The sequence below is a fragment of the Salvia miltiorrhiza genome, chromosome 7 (genome assembly GCF_028751815.1).
Source record: "Salvia miltiorrhiza cultivar Shanhuang (shh) chromosome 7, IMPLAD_Smil_shh, whole genome shotgun sequence".
Lineage (NCBI taxonomy): Eukaryota > Viridiplantae > Streptophyta > Magnoliopsida > Lamiales > Lamiaceae > Salvia > Salvia miltiorrhiza.
The window spans coordinates 4,087,013-4,104,442 of NC_080393.1; the positions used below are offsets into that span (position 1 = coordinate 4,087,013).

The 17,430-nt window shown below is 34.8% G+C and overlaps 2 protein-coding genes across 3 annotated transcripts; one reads left to right on the forward strand and one right to left on the reverse strand.

The window, feature by feature from the left end:
- The first annotated feature begins 4,050 nt into the window (after window positions 1–4,050).
- LOC130991780 (kinesin-like protein KIN-13A) lies at window positions 4,051–10,355 on the forward strand. The gene is made up of 14 exons (XM_057916175.1): window positions 4,051–4,298; window positions 4,405–4,533; window positions 4,654–4,904; window positions 5,220–5,447; window positions 5,546–5,734; window positions 5,829–5,933; window positions 6,085–6,162; window positions 6,462–6,543; window positions 7,661–7,823; window positions 8,066–8,404; window positions 8,712–8,930; window positions 9,026–9,641; window positions 9,742–9,807; window positions 9,946–10,355. The coding sequence occupies exons 3-14, from the start codon at window positions 4,698–4,700 to the stop codon at window positions 10,126–10,128; spliced, it is 2,475 nt and encodes an 824-aa protein (XP_057772158.1). The 5' UTR covers window positions 4,051–4,298; window positions 4,405–4,533; window positions 4,654–4,697; the 3' UTR covers window positions 10,129–10,355.
- Window positions 10,356–11,015: 660 nt separating this feature from the next.
- LOC130991825 (ubiquitin-like-specific protease ESD4) lies at window positions 11,016–15,766 on the reverse strand. 2 transcript variants are annotated; one of them, XM_057916233.1, is made up of 9 exons: window positions 14,626–15,766; window positions 14,465–14,544; window positions 14,290–14,383; window positions 14,085–14,183; window positions 13,868–13,960; window positions 13,644–13,763; window positions 12,529–12,632; window positions 12,021–12,093; window positions 11,016–11,333 (listed from the first exon to the last, which is right to left on the reverse strand). In XM_057916233.1, exons 1-9 carry the CDS (start codon window positions 15,442–15,444, stop codon window positions 11,262–11,264), a joined length of 1,554 nt encoding a protein of 517 aa, XP_057772216.1. In that variant the 5' UTR covers window positions 15,445–15,766; the 3' UTR covers window positions 11,016–11,261. The 2 variants fall into 2 exon arrangements, with proteins under 2 accessions (XP_057772216.1, XP_057772217.1); XM_057916234.1 differs by having other exon boundaries at window positions 11,016–11,549.
- Between the last annotated feature and the right edge of the window lie 1,664 nt (window positions 15,767–17,430).

Below are 17,430 nucleotides of genomic sequence, written 5' to 3' on the forward strand. Positions count from 1 at the left end.
TTTAAATAGTTTTGAAAATTAGACTTTGAAGGTCAATGGCCCTGAAGGCCAAATGGTTGTACTCTTTTTCCTTTACTAAGTTTTTTTCCTACAAGGTTTTCTTAGTTAAGGTTTTTAACGAGGCAACTAGTGTAATATATGAGTAAATATACGTCTTGTACTTTTTTCCTCTACCGAATTTTTCCCATAGGGTTTTTACGGAGAGGTTTTTAACAAGGCATGAACATCTAGACTCTAACATCAAATGAGGAGTTTATTTGAAGTCAAATTGCACGCAACTCAAAGGATACATGAAGATTCGATCAAGCGATAAATTGGTGGACTTATGCACAAAGACATTACCAACATCGACTTTGAAAAAGCTAATACACAAGATCGGCATGCATCGACTCAAAGATATACAATGATCATTTTCAGGGGGAGCAGTTGTACTCTTTTTCCTTAGACTAGGTTTTTGTCACATTGAATTTTTCCTAGCAAGGTTTTAATGAGGCAGCATATTTTTAGGGTTAGTCATTTAAGGGGGAGTGTTGTAAATATATATAAAATATATATTTCCCTATTAAATGACTTAACCTAAACCCTAACCCTAGCTTTGTATCTCCTATAAATAGAGGCATTTAGTCCTCATAATATGCAGCTCCTACAGATTTATTCTCTCTATGCTCTCTACGCAATTATCTCTTCTACTCCTCTTTTCTCTAGTTTATAACAGAAATAGCTATTTCGCAGAATAAATTTCCATAAGAAGGAAATAGGGGGTTAGGATTAGTGTTAAAAATAGCTTTAAGAATTAAATTGAAATAGTTAAAACTAAAAATAATACATATAACAATAAAATAAATAGTTCCACAGGTTGGATATAAATCTTAATCAGAACTCAATTCTGAATTCAAAGTTTTGAAGATCCAAATCCTAAAAAAATATAAATCTACGAATTTGGACTAAGTGTAATTAAGCTCCACTAATACTTCTATTTGTGGGTGGGTACCAAATATATATACCTACATAAAAAAATATTCATAAATATCATATTCATAAGTCATACTTATTAACTATCATATCAATATATCATCACTCTTATCAACTATATACCACTTCATAAGTAAATTCTTATATACTTTAACTACACATATTTGTATAATATCGAACACATTAACAACATACATCTTTCATTAAAATGTATAATAAACTTCTCATTAAATTAATACCATGATAATCCTATCCCCATCGTATATATAGGAGGAAAAATACAAACACACTAAAATCCAGAACATGGGTTCACAAGCCAGAAAAAAATAAATAAGAAAATATACAACTCATACACTTCAGAAAATCAGACAAATCATATCGTTGGCTGTAAAAATTCATCCAAAAAATTGATGATTGAAAAATAAAATAAAAAAAATTAATGATACGAAATTGTGTCCCAATCAGCAGCAGAATCCAATGCGAAAATGTGTTGGGCAAGTGAGAGTAATTATCCCATGCAACTTGGAAAAGGCAGCATTGTCTGCTCACACAACTCCAACTTCTTGGGCTCCGTGCTGAGATTACCATTAAATTCAGGGACCCAACATTAAATATACTCCGTATAATTCAATTACCCAGGGGTGTATTTGTAATTTCGACTTAGGTAAAATAAATAAATACGCTATAAAGTTCCTGGACAATAAGCTTGTGCCTAATTCAGACATGGTCGGCTCCCACGAATTGTTTAAAAGGAATAAATCATTTTTGTCGTTTTATTTTCTTATTTTCACCTTAGTTGCCGCCTCAGCACTATGCAGAAGAAGCACTTAGCCTCTTCAATAATTTATTGGGTAATGTTGGGTATCAATACTTTATGGTAAATATTGTGACATTTTTGAAAACAAACTCACTTCGTCCCAACTTAAATGGTGTGTATTCTTTTTTAAGCCGTCTCAATTAAAATAATGCATTTTTATTTTTTATAATAATTGTACACTATAAATAATGTGGCTCACACTCCTTTATACATTTTTACGCTATAATTTTATTTTTTCTTAAATCTCGTGCCAAAAAGAAGTGCACCATTTAAATTGGAACGGAGGGAGTATTAAACGTTTGGTGAATATAGTATATTTTCCTCAAATATAACATGAACTTGAATAGCACCCATCCTATACACTAATAACTGATAAATATAGTATACTTGTAAATTAAAATTATGTAATCCTATTTATTACATTCAAACAAGTCATCCGATATATCTCATTGTTCTCAAAAAGAAAAAAGAAAATGCATCCTATCTCAATGCATGGTGAAATGATCAATATATTATTAAACTATTAAATATTTTTTTTATTTACAAGTGGCACATAATTATACTATATACTATATTTAGCATTCTTTTGTCGAATACTTGATAGTATTAACACCGCATAACACTCATCAACAAACTATAAATGATTTAACTTCGCATTTTGTTTAAGTATTTTATTTAGATAGTCTAGGACTAAATTGAATTTCCGAAGTATATAAACACAACCAAACTTCTAGAGGTGTAGACCCTTATAATGGTTTTAAATATTATTCCCTCCATCTCGTTTCAAATGACCTTATTTCTATTTTGAGTTGTCCCATTTCAAATGACTCAACCCAAATTTAGAAATACTTAACACTACTTTTTGGATGGTTCCATCACCACTTTACACCTTTATCACACATTTCTTAATCTCCGTGACGAAAAATTTAGGACATGTAACAGAGTAGGATGGAAAAGTTGCCAAAATCAAAAAAATTACAAAGGGAAAGTGAAGTTTGGTGGTGCTAATTATGAAAGAAATGCTAATGTAGTTTGGTTCAAGTAGCTCGAAATGATTGAATATTGCTATTCAATATGATTAGTACCTCTAAATTTTAATCCTACACAACAATTTAAAACCATAAAGTTACAATTAGTATCTACATGTCTAAAAGTCTTATATTGAATGCTGCATGTGACATATATATGATAATACACAAATCTTAATATACAATAGTAATTAGGCCATCCATCTATAAGCTTGTGTTTGGTCTATGTAGTGATACAGGATTAAAAGTCATTGAAGAGTCTATTTAGATCTACAAAATTTAAACTTCACATTTTTCTAAAAATAATACTCCACATATATTATCTTTTCTTTCTTCTTGTTTTTGGATGGAATACAAGGATTTCTTTAGATTTAAAGTTATTGGATTTAAAGAACAAAGGGTGTACACATTTATGATTTTTTAAACATAATATATACTGTGTAAGCAAATTAGGTTATCATAATAAATAGATCTACGTATCATGATTCATTTTCGTTTTTAAAGGTTTAAATTTGACCTATATGCATATTAAAATTTATTTGGCAAACACATTAGATAGTTCGTATACTAGTAGTTTTGTCGAGTAGCTTGCCTATTTCAACCCTAGATAACAATTCAACGATAATTTATCGATAATAGTATTTTTATTGTGGTATATATACACAAACGTATCATACCCCAAAAAGATACCCATTTACAAGTAACAATATAATTTATCTAAAATAAATAAAATGGTGTAGAATAGTTTTTTTTTTTTTTTTATATAAACCAGTTAGTTTGGGCGCTAAATAAAATCTGAATTAATGTATAGTTTTCTTTTTGGTAATCATCCAATTAATTATGATTATTTATTTAATTTGAAGAGAATAGGCAATACGCTTTAAATACTTACCATAAATTTGTTATTATTATTATTATTATTATTATTATTTTGGAGAGGTCGAGATCATTTGGGTGTCTAAAATAAGCTCAAAATAAATGTGATAATTAATGAAGCTTAATCACCTAGTTATTACATACTACATATTACATATTATAATATAAAATGATTTATCCATTGCTTAAAATCGACAGTAATCTATCAAAGGGCATAAATGTCCGATAATTAATTCCCAAAATGAGCCGTTTATTAATCGTTTATTTCAAAAAAATTCACCACCCATTTTTGTGAGATACACTTTTAGCAGGTATAATTGTATACATACAAACTCATATACGTATATCTGTGTATATAATATCCATAAAATGCAATGATGAATAATTTCTCCGCCAACAAAGTAAAAGCAAAACTTGGAAATACACATCAATGTAGATATACATATATACATATAAATAATCATCATATATCTGACGCTCCGTTCCACTCCCTCAAGCAATCTCAGAAATCTGCGGAAAATTTCGCCCAAAATTATTTGTTTTTCTGTTTTTTAATAGAACTCTCAGATCTGCCTGCATTTCATGTTCTATTGATTTTGTTTCAGGTAGGATGCTACGGATTTGTTTATGCCATCGCATTGCTTGAATTTTATGTAATTCTGATTGAAATGCACTTTTGCTCTGGTTTTGTTTCGGTGATGATCTGTGTAGGATATCAATATAGACGTTGGGAATTCAGGAATTTTTGTGCCCGAATTAAGGGGATTGGAATTGGATTGCGGTTTTGCTGGTGCGGAGCGCGTTGATGTGTTGCCTTTTGTTCCGATTTCCCCCCTCTTCGTATGATTTCTGAATTTTGTGTCGTTTTGTTGTTAAATTCGTTTTCTTGGTAATGATTTTGTGGTTGGATCATCGATTGTTATTGATTTCTGAAATTTTGTTGTGTTTGTTTGCTTGAAGTGTGGAAAATTAGATCTTGAAAATTGGCTCCGCAAAAGAGATCGATGCGCCACGTTGCTGGCCAGATGCAGCAGAGCAGCGCGGCGGCGGCCACCGCTCTCTATGATAATGCCGGACCAGGGGTGTCCGGCGGAGATGCGGGGGATGCGGTGATGGCGCGGTGGCTGCAGTCTGCTGGATTGCAGCATCTGGCCTCTCCAATGTCGTCCAATGCAGTCGATCACCGCCTGCTCCCTAACCTCCTGATGCAGGTGAAGATTATTTCCTTGAAAATGTTTGCCTATCTTTGATTGAGCTATGGTTTTCCCCCCATAAGTGCGTGGATATGGATTTAGGAGCTTAGGCATCAGTTGCTTAAAACATGTTTCTGGGATTACTGGCACCATGTGCTTAAGTTGCTTTATAGAATTTTGGATGAATTTCAGTGTCGATTAAAACCATACGATACCACCATCACTCCTTATTGTTAAGGATGCTTCTGGGATTGTGTTAATAATTTATTTATAACATTTGTGTACATTGGGCTTGTGTTTATGATTAATTGGGAGGTCTGGTGGTGTATGAAGGGCTACGGACCGCAATCTGCAGAAGAGAGACAGAGGCTCTCCAAATTAATGAGGAATCTCAACTTCAATGGTGAAACTGTTTCGGAGCCTTATACCCCAACCCCAACTGCCCAGGGCTCAGGTGCATTTACTCCAACAGAGGGTTATTACTCTCCTGAGTTCAGGGGGGATTTTGGAGCTGGACTTTTGGACTTACATTCTATGGACGACACAGAGCTCTTATCTGATGTATGCTACACCTACTATTGACTTTGAAAATTTTATTCTTCCAGTTGTAACTAGAAATATCTACTTAATAGTGAACAATTTCATTTATTTATTTTCAGCATGTTATCTCAGAGCCATTTGAGCCATCTCCTTTCATGCCTGCTGTGACCAAAGCCTTTGAAACTGATATTGTTGGGGTAGCCAACAGGCAGCAAAGGGGACCAATGGATGCAGAAGCCCCTGTTGGGCCTTTTAATGAAAAAGAATTGAGCACAAGGGAAAATAATGTGGCTAAGATTAAAGTTGTGGTATGCTGAGTCTCCCTGGTTATTTTGAATTACCTGCAATTGTGCTATTTGGTGCAATAACTGCACTAACAATCAAGTCAACTTTTATTTTTAGGTTCGTAAGAGGCCATTAAACAAGAAGGAACTTGCTCGCAAAGAGGATGATGTTGTGGCTGTTTATGATGATGCCTATTTAACAGTCCATGAACCCAAGTTGAAGGTTTGGAAATGTTTTTGGCATCTCATTACATTATTATAGTTTTCTTGATGTGTTGATGCTGGTTAGTTAGTGTCCTGGGTTTATTGTTTTTTTCTTTTCTTAATTCTACTTTTTTGACATTGTCAACTCATTTTTGAGAGTTATGATGAAGGTTGACCTGACTGCATATGTAGAGAAGCACGAGTTTTGTTTTGATGCTGTCCTGGATGAGCAAGTGTCAAATGATGAGGTAATAATACATTCTTGGATGAAAACTCTTGCTGGGAGTTGGGATGAAAATTGGTTACATCCACTATATGTGATGTTAGTTTTAATTGTTGCTCTGATATTTTGCCTTCAGTCAGAGGTAAGAAGTAAAATGGCTTTTGTGGTTTTCCACACCCTTCTTCATTACGCATAATTTTCCCTCATTATCTCGGGGTGCTGTCACAGAGATGGGATAGGAGGCAAAGGACTGGGTGGGGATTGGTTAAAAAATATTGTTCTTGTATATGTTCTCACTAAGATTCTTCTTATATGTCTGAGCAGGTATACCGTAAGACTGTCGAGCCAATAATTCCTATCATTTTTCAACGTACCAAAGCAACATGTTTTGCATATGGTCAGACAGGTGTGTGTATTCTCACAGACCTAGGAATGCATCTATACAACTTGGTGATACCTTTTGTGTGATTGTCTAGCCATTTTATCCATTTGCACACTGTTTAGACATTCATCTGGTTGCAGTCTAGCTTAATCACATTTTTTTTTTATGCAAGTCATACTGTATTTTTTTACTGCTGTTCATAAGACCATCTCAAATCATATTGAGCTCTATAATCTCAAGCAGATAATGTAATAATGCTTTTCATAATATTGCATCATTATTGATGCATCTGAATAATAATTGATCGTAGGAAAATGGTTTTAGTGTGAAATCCATTGCCATTGATAATTGGTGCATGTGGAGGATTCAGAATGTAATTGGACATGTTTCACTTAAAGGTCATCTAGTATTGTCTTTGTTTCAACTACATGCCAACAAAGCTGCTAAAGGTTTCAAAATTATGAAACTGGCGAAGGTCCAACAGGCTCCAGCTGTTACTTTTATTGTTTTGGATGAAACATTAGGAAATGCTCTTTTAGTGGGCTAGGGGGAAGGAAGATTTGTTTGGTTGAGTTAGGAAAGAATGCTTTGATGTATAATCATAATTCATAAGAAATATGTTTGGATGAACCAATTACAGACTACTATATTGTCCTAAGATGTCTTATTCACGGAGGGTCCATTTTGCGTCAAGCTCTTGCAGCAATTTTATACTCTGTGACATCAAGATAATTATTAGAAAAGATCTATATGTGTGTATTAAGAAAAGTAGAAAATGAATGAAATATTAACTATATATTATTTCTGCTAGTAATGATTCGTGTATGCAATCATTTATATATATTTGAATCTATATGATGATTGGACAGTAAGATGACAAAAGAGATTTGAGAATGTGCTCGCCAAATGAAACCAAGCATAGAAACAGGTTTTAGATCTATATAGTCATGAAATCTTTTCGTGATAGAGGGAGACAGTAAGAGGATCTTTTCGTGACAAAATCATTGATGGCTTTCTAATTGTGGACAAACTGAACTCTCCGAATATCTTTATGTCTGCTCTGTTGTATGTTTATCTGTTTCTGTAAGTTAGATCCTTTAAATACTGGTAGATAACAAATCTTTGTCCCCCTTTTTACCAGGAAGTGGCAAGACATACACCATGCAGCCATTACCTCTTAGAGCAGCAGAAGACCTTGTGAGATTGCTGCATCAGCCAGTTTATCGTAATCAAAGATTCAAGCTCTGGCTGAGCTATTTTGAGATATATGGAGGAAAACTTTACGATCTTCTGAGCGATAGGAAGTTAATATTCTTACTTGGTATCCCTTGTATTGAAGTAGTGAATCTTTTTAAATTAATATCTGAGAATCTCATTCCTAAATTAACTGTAGTTGAGAAATGAACCTTGGTGAAGTTAGCTTTTTAGCCTCTTAATATCCAAAAAAATGAATTAAGAAAATGATCACCAAGTATGCAAAATCTATCATCATTAGTTGACTTTCTTAAAATAAAATTTTGATTAAATTTGAATTCTTCTTATGTAGGAAACTCTGCATGAGAGAAGATGGCAGACAACAAGTCTGCATTGTTGGACTGCAGGAGTTTGAAGTCTCTGATGTGGCTATTGTAAAAGAATATATTGAGAGGGGAAATTCCTCGAGAAGCACCGGCTCTACGGGTGCTAATGAGGAGTCCTCGAGATCCCATGCTATTCTGCAACTGGTTGTGAAGAAGCACCCTGAGGTGAAAGAATCTAGGAGGAATAATTACAATAATGATGCAAATGAATCCAGGGTTGGGAAGGTTGTTGGCAAGATTTCTTTTATTGATCTTGCTGGTAGTGAAAGGGGTGCTGATACTACGGATAACGATCGACAAACACGGTATTAATTTCTTCTGTTATTGGCAGGTGCTTCTGTGCTTTCTTACATGCACTTGTTTATGTCTGCAAAGTGAATATTTTTCCATTTTCACCGTTGGATTACTCATTTTACATTATCTCTGATGTTCCTTTGGTGAGTGTTTTTGACTTGTTGCATGTCTAGTTAATTTGATAGCCCTACATTTTCACTGACATTTGTTTCGTAGGAAATTTCTTTTTAAGATGATCATCTGGTAATTTTTGGATTCGGTAATAAATCTTTATTCAGATCAGATGGCCAGATGCTATATATCATTGTTTCTGTACAGGATTGAAGGTGCAGAAATCAACAAAAGTTTACTGGCACTCAAGGAATGCATTCGTGCTCTTGACAATGACCAGATTCACATCCCATTCCGAGGAAGCAAGCTTACCGAGGTTCTTCGTGATTCCTTTGTGGGCAACTCAAGGACTGTTATGATCTCTTGCATTTCTCCAAATGCTGGTTCATGCGAGCATACTCTCAATACTTTGAGATATGCCGATAGGTGAGATTTTTTAACCCCGGTCATTTATCTTTTTTTCAGTGTGACCCTGATGTGCTTTTTACATGGTAAGCTAACAAATAGTTGTCATCCGACAGGGTTAAAAGTCTTTCAAAAAGTGGGAACCCGAGGAAGGATCAATCTAGTTCATTGCCATCAAGCGCCAAGGAACCTTCATCAGCTACAACTTCATCTGCCGCTGCTGCTGCTGCTGAGGCAGAGGATTTTTATGAGCAGCATCAAGAATCTAAAGCAATGGATACAAGTAGAAGAGTTTCGGAGAAGGAAACTTCATCTTTCAATTTTTCTACTGAGGAAGAGAAACCGCCTTCTAGTTTCTCTTCCAATTTCAACTTAAATGGCCGTGATGAGAGCGGAATGGCTGCTGTTGGTATGGAAAAGGAACGGTTTGATGTTAAAAATTCTTTGAGGGCCTCTACAAGTCAGAAGACATCTTCTGCTGGATACACTCAGAGTTCGACTGATGTAGAAGAGAAGGTGCAGAAAGTATCTCCACCTCGGCAAAAAGCTTACAGGGAGGATAGGCTCGAAAAGCAGGGGCATGGACTAAGAAGGGATTATGACAATATGGATATAATGTCGCCCACTAGTTATAAGCAACAAAATGCGAACACCTCTAATGCAAATGCCCCTGTTGCTAAGCAGAGCGAACCTGAGCAGCCCCGTGATGGCAGTATCAATGAGATACTTGAGGTCGGTTCTAAACCCTCTTCTCAATACACGAGGAGGATCTTACCTGAAACATCTATAAACTCATCTTTTGATCACGTTGCTAAATATTTTGTGAATGTAGGAAGAAGAGGCCCTCATTGCAGCCCACCGCAAGGAGATTGAAGATACTATGGAGATAGTTCGTGAAGTAATAGCCGTTCTTTATATTTTCTTGTTTACTTGATATCAACCTTCATTCTTTTGAGTTTCAAATTTCTATTAGAAAAATTTCTGTTTTTAAGCAGTGATATCAAGATAGTGAGACTTTGTTTGCTTTCTGTGGCAGGAAATGAAACTATTAGCGGAAGTGGATCAGCCAGGCTCCCATATCGACAACTATGTGACACAACTGAGTTTCGTGCTATCACGCAAAGCAGCTAGCCTCGTCAGCCTTCAAGCTCGCCTCGCCAGGTTCCAGCACCGGCTAAGGGAGCAGGAAATACTGAGTCGAAAAAGGGTACCCCGCTGAAGCAACACTTACCGGAGAGTGACCCGTGAAACTTACGTTACGTTCGTTCTTGTTTATTGTACCGATTATAGCCTACTTTTACTGTCAATTATACATACGAATCGCCCGAGTTGAAGTTTGTATTTGTGAAGCAGAAGAAAGCGACTTAGATAAATATGCTAAGAAATTGTTGAAAGAGAATATTGTGAAACCTGGGAAACTAACGATACTTCGGCATTTTGTCATCACATCTCAGTTTGAAATGTATTTGCTGCAATCGCACATCTAATGCGAAGCAAATTTGCTGCGTCGACAAAATTGGGGAAGCCTTTTCTTTCTCTTTGGGGATTTGTACATTTTCTGATTTCTTGAGGTTTCGACATCTCTAGTCTGAATGTTGTGATTTTGTGGACATCGCACTTTCGCATTTTTTCTGAGCTTCAACAGATGAGTGTCTGAACTTGCTGTGATGTAAGCTTGGCTTAGATCATTAATGAATTCAATGTGTATAATGAAATTCTTTCGGAAATGTATCCTCCTTTTCTTATAATGTATGTGTTTTGCTCTGTGTTTCGTTGTTTCTTTTCAATCCATCTGTTGTAATTTGATGTTTCATCAGCAATCTTCAAAATTTCAATTATTGGATTTTCCACAATGGTGCATTTTTACGTTGCACAGTACTCGGTTCATTGGAATTTATCCACCGCAAAAATAGTACTCCCTCCGTCCCTCCGTCACATTATTCGCGACTTACTTTCCACTTTGGACCATTCCATTGCAAGCAGCTCAGTTTCATAAATAACAAAAATTAGCCCTTGAAAAAATATAAATCTTACCACAGTTTAATCAATTTACACATTTTTCTTAACAATACAGAATTAAAAATTCAAAACTCAAGAGGCAAGTCATGCAAATAGTAAACCAAAAATCTCTATTAACCGCATCAGTTTCAAATAGTCACATTTTGAGTAAACAAAAACACCTGACAAACACATTTTAGAGACTTTACCCCCAAAAAAATTTGAAAAAAAATTCTGATAGCTAGACTGCAAAATTACTATGAACACATCACAGGATATATAAAAACCGTGTCGAATCATATCTTTTCATAATCAACCAGGTGACCATCAGCCGGTGTTGCTCAGCACTCGTATTCATGTACAGTTTCTGTGCTTCTGCTGAATCTTACAAGCAAGAGTGAGGAACAAGGCTGGCAACTCCAGTAACTGCAGAGTTGAACTTGCAATGGATCACCGCGATACAAAACCCATCTTTGTATTATACTGAAAGCACGTCTTATAATATGACATCCAATCTCTTAACATTTTTCATCAACCGATGATTAGTATAGGCAAAAAAAAATCAGATCTCTCTGTTAATCAGTCTGCTTTCAATCTCAAAATCTCCTTGGCTGTCCTCTGCCTAAAATAAGGCATATCATCCTATTGTAAAAAAAAAACTGAATTAAGCTTAAAAATGGAAAAATGATAGAATAATTGTTTTCGAAGTATAGAAGACATCAGTTATTCTTTAATGCCAAATGTTCCCACTCCCATCCAAGAAGGGACATGCCATAATGAGGCGAGCAAGCACTCTACTCATTCCTCGAGGAAGTTCAATCATAGAGGACACTATGCTTAGTAAACCAAGTACGTTTCCACACAAAAATCAAGGTGAACTACTACTACACAGTGGCCGAGCAAATGAAGGAAATATAATGAATTTTATGTTGTTTATCTATAATGGGACGAGAAAACACTTTTTAAAACAAGGGTAAACAATACTAAGCTTACTTCTAGAAAATGGATCTCATGAAAGTCCAATTTGAAGATGCTAGGCGGATGTCAGACACGAATAAGATGAATAGCAAACAAGTACAGAGCCTTTTTGACAAGCTACACTGAAAGTTTTACCTGGCTAAAGCAGAGTCCAATATCCCTGCTATAGAAGTCAGCATACTTAATCATGAACATGCCACAATCAAACCTGTCCAAGGGGTAATTTATCATAATTAAAAGAAGAAATAACTTTTACATGATTCATCAACTAAGAAAAAATTAATCTTTTTTCGTTATCTGTGCATCCACAAAGTTCCAGAATTTTATAAAGCAAAGCTTTTACCCCTTGCCATTTCTACTGCACATTCACCAATCAAATATCTTAGCAGTCTCACTACACCATGCAAAATATAGTCAAAATATTGATAATGAAAAAAACAGAATAACAGATATCTGAGCATATTAATTGATACGGGGACAAGGGAGGACTACGTTTCAGACAGATGAACTCAACAGCTAGTTCAACTCACATTAATTCAGTAAAATCATCTCGTTCTTTCATTTATCAATATAACATTCAACTCTTCACATTCACAAGCACAAAAACTAAGATACTTGGAACTTGGAAGGTTTCACAAGTTACCCATTTAACTGCTCCGGAAGTTCTGTGACAAATTCTTTCTCCCATGAGTTCAGATTGATATCCTTTCCACACTTGTCCTTCACCTCATCCACAAAATACTTGGCCTACATTTAGAACCTCAAAGGGTCATGCAATAGCAAACAACTACAGAAACCAGCAACAATTATGGACAAATCGCATTATGTAACTCTAAATGTCACGTAAACATGGGATGCAATCTTCAGAGATCAACTGAACCTTATTACTCCAAAATAATGATGAAAATGAATAGATGATTTTTTCAGCAAATTTGATTGATAGTTGGATCTTACAAGTACTACCGGAAAAAAAAAGAAAAAAAAAAGGAGATGATTCCTGACTAAATAAAACAATGGGGGAGAGCGACGAGTGAAATTAAGATTGCAAGATTTCTTAATAATTGATACAGTGAATAAATTTATACAGAATATCTGATTTTGTTAATAAGAATTCCCTCCGTCCCATTTATAATGTCGCAATTTCCTTTCTGGGACATCCCATTTATAATGTCTCGACCCAAAAAGGAAATAAATTACTTTATCTACTCTCTCTATTTCTCTCCTCATTTATTTTATCTCTCTTACTTTTTCACTACTCTCTTAATCTCTCTCATAATTTACTTTATCTACATTTTCTTAATTTGCGTGCCCCCAATATTTTTTTTGGGACGTTATAACTGGGACAGAGGGAGTAACATATAAATAATGAGAAAACACAAATATGCATAATAGCTTTCATGAAACATAATCAAGAAATGCAACAACCAAACTTCAATTTTGCAACTCCCATATTTTTGCCAATTGCCACCTTTCATGCATCAATTAATTCATTTGCCCATTCTGCCTCCTTCCTACTTTCTCTTCTTATTTTTCCCAAATTACTACTTACAAAATGTCAAAGCTATTTTGACAGTGATAGCACAGAGATTATTATTAGATACAACTCATACAAGAGAGCAAACAATATCCTTTGTATGCATGGATAATAGATCTAGCACAAAGTGCACAGTACTGAACTTAAGTAGATAAGCTGAAATACACTAAACTAAAATAAAGAAATCACGAAGTTCGGCCAGATTAACAAGGAATTAAGCATACCAGTGCATTCAGAACTTGATTATCACGACCTCCGAGTGAATCAAGATACTGAAATTTTTCATCCTTTTTGTTGATAACTGCCAGACACCAATGGATTTCTTTGTGGATAGGCACAAAAATCTAAGAAAATCAAGCACATCATCAGAATGACTAAATTCAAAGGGATAACTGGAGACTTTGACAAAGAAAAGCTTATAATGAAATTTAAATTCCCAGAAACATACTTTGTCACACTCTAAAAGACTATATCCGAGCTTTTTCTGTGTAGTCCATCTTCGAACTGATTGAAAATTGTAGCCAGCCCGACTACTAATAAGCTGAGAAAGCACCAAGTGACAATACAAAGCTTTAGACAATTAGACTTAGAAGTGCACTTCTAAATGTTAGGGGCAGTAAGTGTTTTATGGTGACAAAGAATGGATCTTTGAGCAATGAAAACACCTTCTTGTAGAAGAAGGTATTAAAGAAATGGCACTTGAGAAACTTCTCTGGCACCCTTTTTTCCCTTTCTTTCAACAATTCAAGATACACATTAATGACCTGCAAAACAAGAATATCTTTATTCACAACCTCCCCACGAAAGATTCAGTATCTCCACCAAATCTTATGAAATTAATGCAAAACAAATACAGAAAAAAAAAATCACCTCATCATTAAGCCATGCTCCAGGCCTCAAACACTGTAATTTTTCTCCAGTAACATCAATGCCAGAATTCGCATGGGCGGCCAAAACTTTTCTCCTGCAAATGTTGAACATAGATAAGATGCAAGCAAAAAAAGTACATCACAGACATCCAGTTCAATCGAAGAGGATTAACAACCTGTGAGAATTAGACAAGGCACGAGAAACCTCAGTCTTTTCCTCATCAGTAAGAGGCACAAAGCATTCCTCAGCCACATCCTACAAAAAATGCAACCAAATTAAAAACACGTGACTAAAAATGCAAATGCACAAAGGATAGAACAGTGAAACCAAAGCCACCTTCTTAATAGGCTCTTCTTTCTTTGGAGGCCGCAATAACTGCAGCCTTTGAACCCGCTTTTCCTGTAAATCTATATCAAAATTTATGTTGGCAATAATAAAATCTCTTTTCTTTGTACTATCATACAAGCTCTTATACGGTGGTCTCCCCGAATCATCAGCCATCGGGTCCGATAACGATAGTCCATTCTTCTCCATATCATGAACCCTTGCAACCGCATTGCTAACATCTGTAACCACCGAAGAATCTAAAGATCGCACTTCTTTCTCCACAGCTCCTTCTCCCCCCTTCCTCCTTCTCCCCACGGAATCCACAATCTCCACTTCTTCTATGCTAGAATCATTAGAGATGGCATCACGATCCTGTTCCTCGCTGTCGCTGCTATCAAGCTCAATCACCTCCTTCTCCTTCTCCTTCTGTTTCCACGGAACGTACCTCAAAGATCTGAATGCTGAATCCTTAAGTCTTTCTAATTGCCGCGAAAAAAAATTATATTTCCCCATTGTATTAGGTGGGGATTCCCTAGAACTAGCAGAAGAAACAGTATTCTTAGCAGAAGAAAAACTTCCCAATCTATGCCTAACTGGGGCGTGAACTACTCTCGGAAGCCCCAATTTCCTATCTGGATACTGAGCAATTCTGGCAACAACCGAATTCGACGCCGCCGCACGATTAGTCTCCGCCGTAGTTTGACTCATAGAAGCTGAAAGCTTCGGTTTTTTCGAAATGTGGCCGTACGATTGGTCAAACGGGGTCGGAGACGTAAGGTTTTTGAAGTAATCGTCTCCTCGCTTCCTGTTGCTGGTTAGAGCCCCCATTATCCAAGCAACTACTCAGGCGAAAACCCTAACCATTGAATTTTCGACATGTTCGGAATTTTGCAGTAAAACTGGCGTGGGGTTTCTCAATTTGGGCAAAAGGGTATGCAGGAGATGAAATTGATCGGAAAATCAAGGCGAATTGGGGTTTCCGACGGAGAGTTGGTTGGCGAGCAACTATTTTTCGAGAATTTGAAAGCAATCGACGAAGGATTGTGCTATGGAAATAGCTGCCAAAGGCGAATTGGAATTATAAACGTGACTGATAATTTCTTTTGAGATTGAAGTCTTTCCTAATATTTGTAGAAAATATATAGTCATTTTTTTTTTTTTAAGAAAATAGAAACATATAGAGTTTTAGAGTAGTGTTTTAGAACTTTTTCCCCTTTTCTTTGGGAAGAAACAATTATTTGTGCGTAAATATATGTATTTTCAGTATTTTTAATTTTATCTTAATTTTTCTTTTGAGTTTAAATATACAAATTTTATTTTATTTAATTTTTTCACGGCGAACAATTTCAATCAAATTGAAATTGACCTGACTTATACATTACATATTAGTATTACTTATATGATGTACGTGTGTCAATACAATTGCTAAGGATGAAACGACGTCCTATTCTTAAGCAGAAAACAATGTCATTTTTTTATGAAATTAAAATAATTCCAAATATATTTTTCATTTAACACGATGATATTTAGATTAAGTAATCGATGTGTCATTTTGAGAATAGGTCGATTCACTTATGTTGGCATATTTGGCAGATACATTAATTTCAATTTGATCAGAATTGTTTGCCATGAGAAAAATCAAATAAACACTAAGTTCTTGTATTTAAATTTAAAAAGAAAAATTCATTAAAAAATATTTAAAAATTATGCAATCACACACAAATTTCAAATTGCTTATTAGTGAATCAAACGTAAATACATAATGGACCACGTTATGGTAATTCGATATGACTTGTTCGATTCATGAAGTGTTTGATGCCATACAAGTTTGAAATCTAAATTTATAATTTTGTTAATAGTTACTTCCTTCGTCCCACGAATCTTGACACATATTTTTTTTTGGACCGTGCCACGAACCTTGACACATTTCTAAATAAGGTAATATCTATATCTTACTTTATCACTTTTATTATCTTCTCTCTCATACTTTATCATTTTTATTATTTTCTCTCTCTTACTTTATCACTTTTATACTTTATTAACTACACACTTAAAATACTAATTTACAACTCTTTAATTCTCGTGCCGAAACTAAACGTGTCAAGATTCGTGGGACGGAGGGAGTAGAAGTTTGCAAGAATTGTTGGTGGTGAAATTTCGTTTTATTTGTTATAGATTGTAAATTTGTAATAGTGGTCATCAGGAAGCCATGCATGAGCTTTTTTGTTTATTCTTTTCCATATTTTCTTCAAGAAAACCCATTGTTTTCGAAATATATAGGCGTGTGACCATTATGAAAGATGCATATATTCGAAGAACTATATATCTATAAAATCTAAATATAATATACTATTAAAAAGTCACATTGTGGATAATCTATTTGTAAAGTCAATATACTTACTTGTAACCAAAAGTATGACCATTTTTATACTTGATTTTCGAGAGGCCACATGTATTTAGCAGCTAAAAAACAAAAGCTATTAAAAAAGCATGTGTATAAAAAACCTCTAGTTGTCGGCTGAGTATGGACTATAGACATCTAAATATTTTGCATCGAGCCGAACCGAATAGTGGTGTGGTCAAGTTTGATTTGTTTAGTATCGAAACGAATCCCAAACTTTACGTACCGAATACTTTGAAGTTCACGAGCGGCTCATGAGTCTAATCGAGTCTATACGAACTTTCTAAATTTATATTCAAAATATTGATTATTTTATTTTAAAAATAAATTATTTTATTCAAAATAATAAATATATTAATTATTTTTTTATAAGAAACAAAATTAATTAGAGATTTAATACAATTATTATTAAT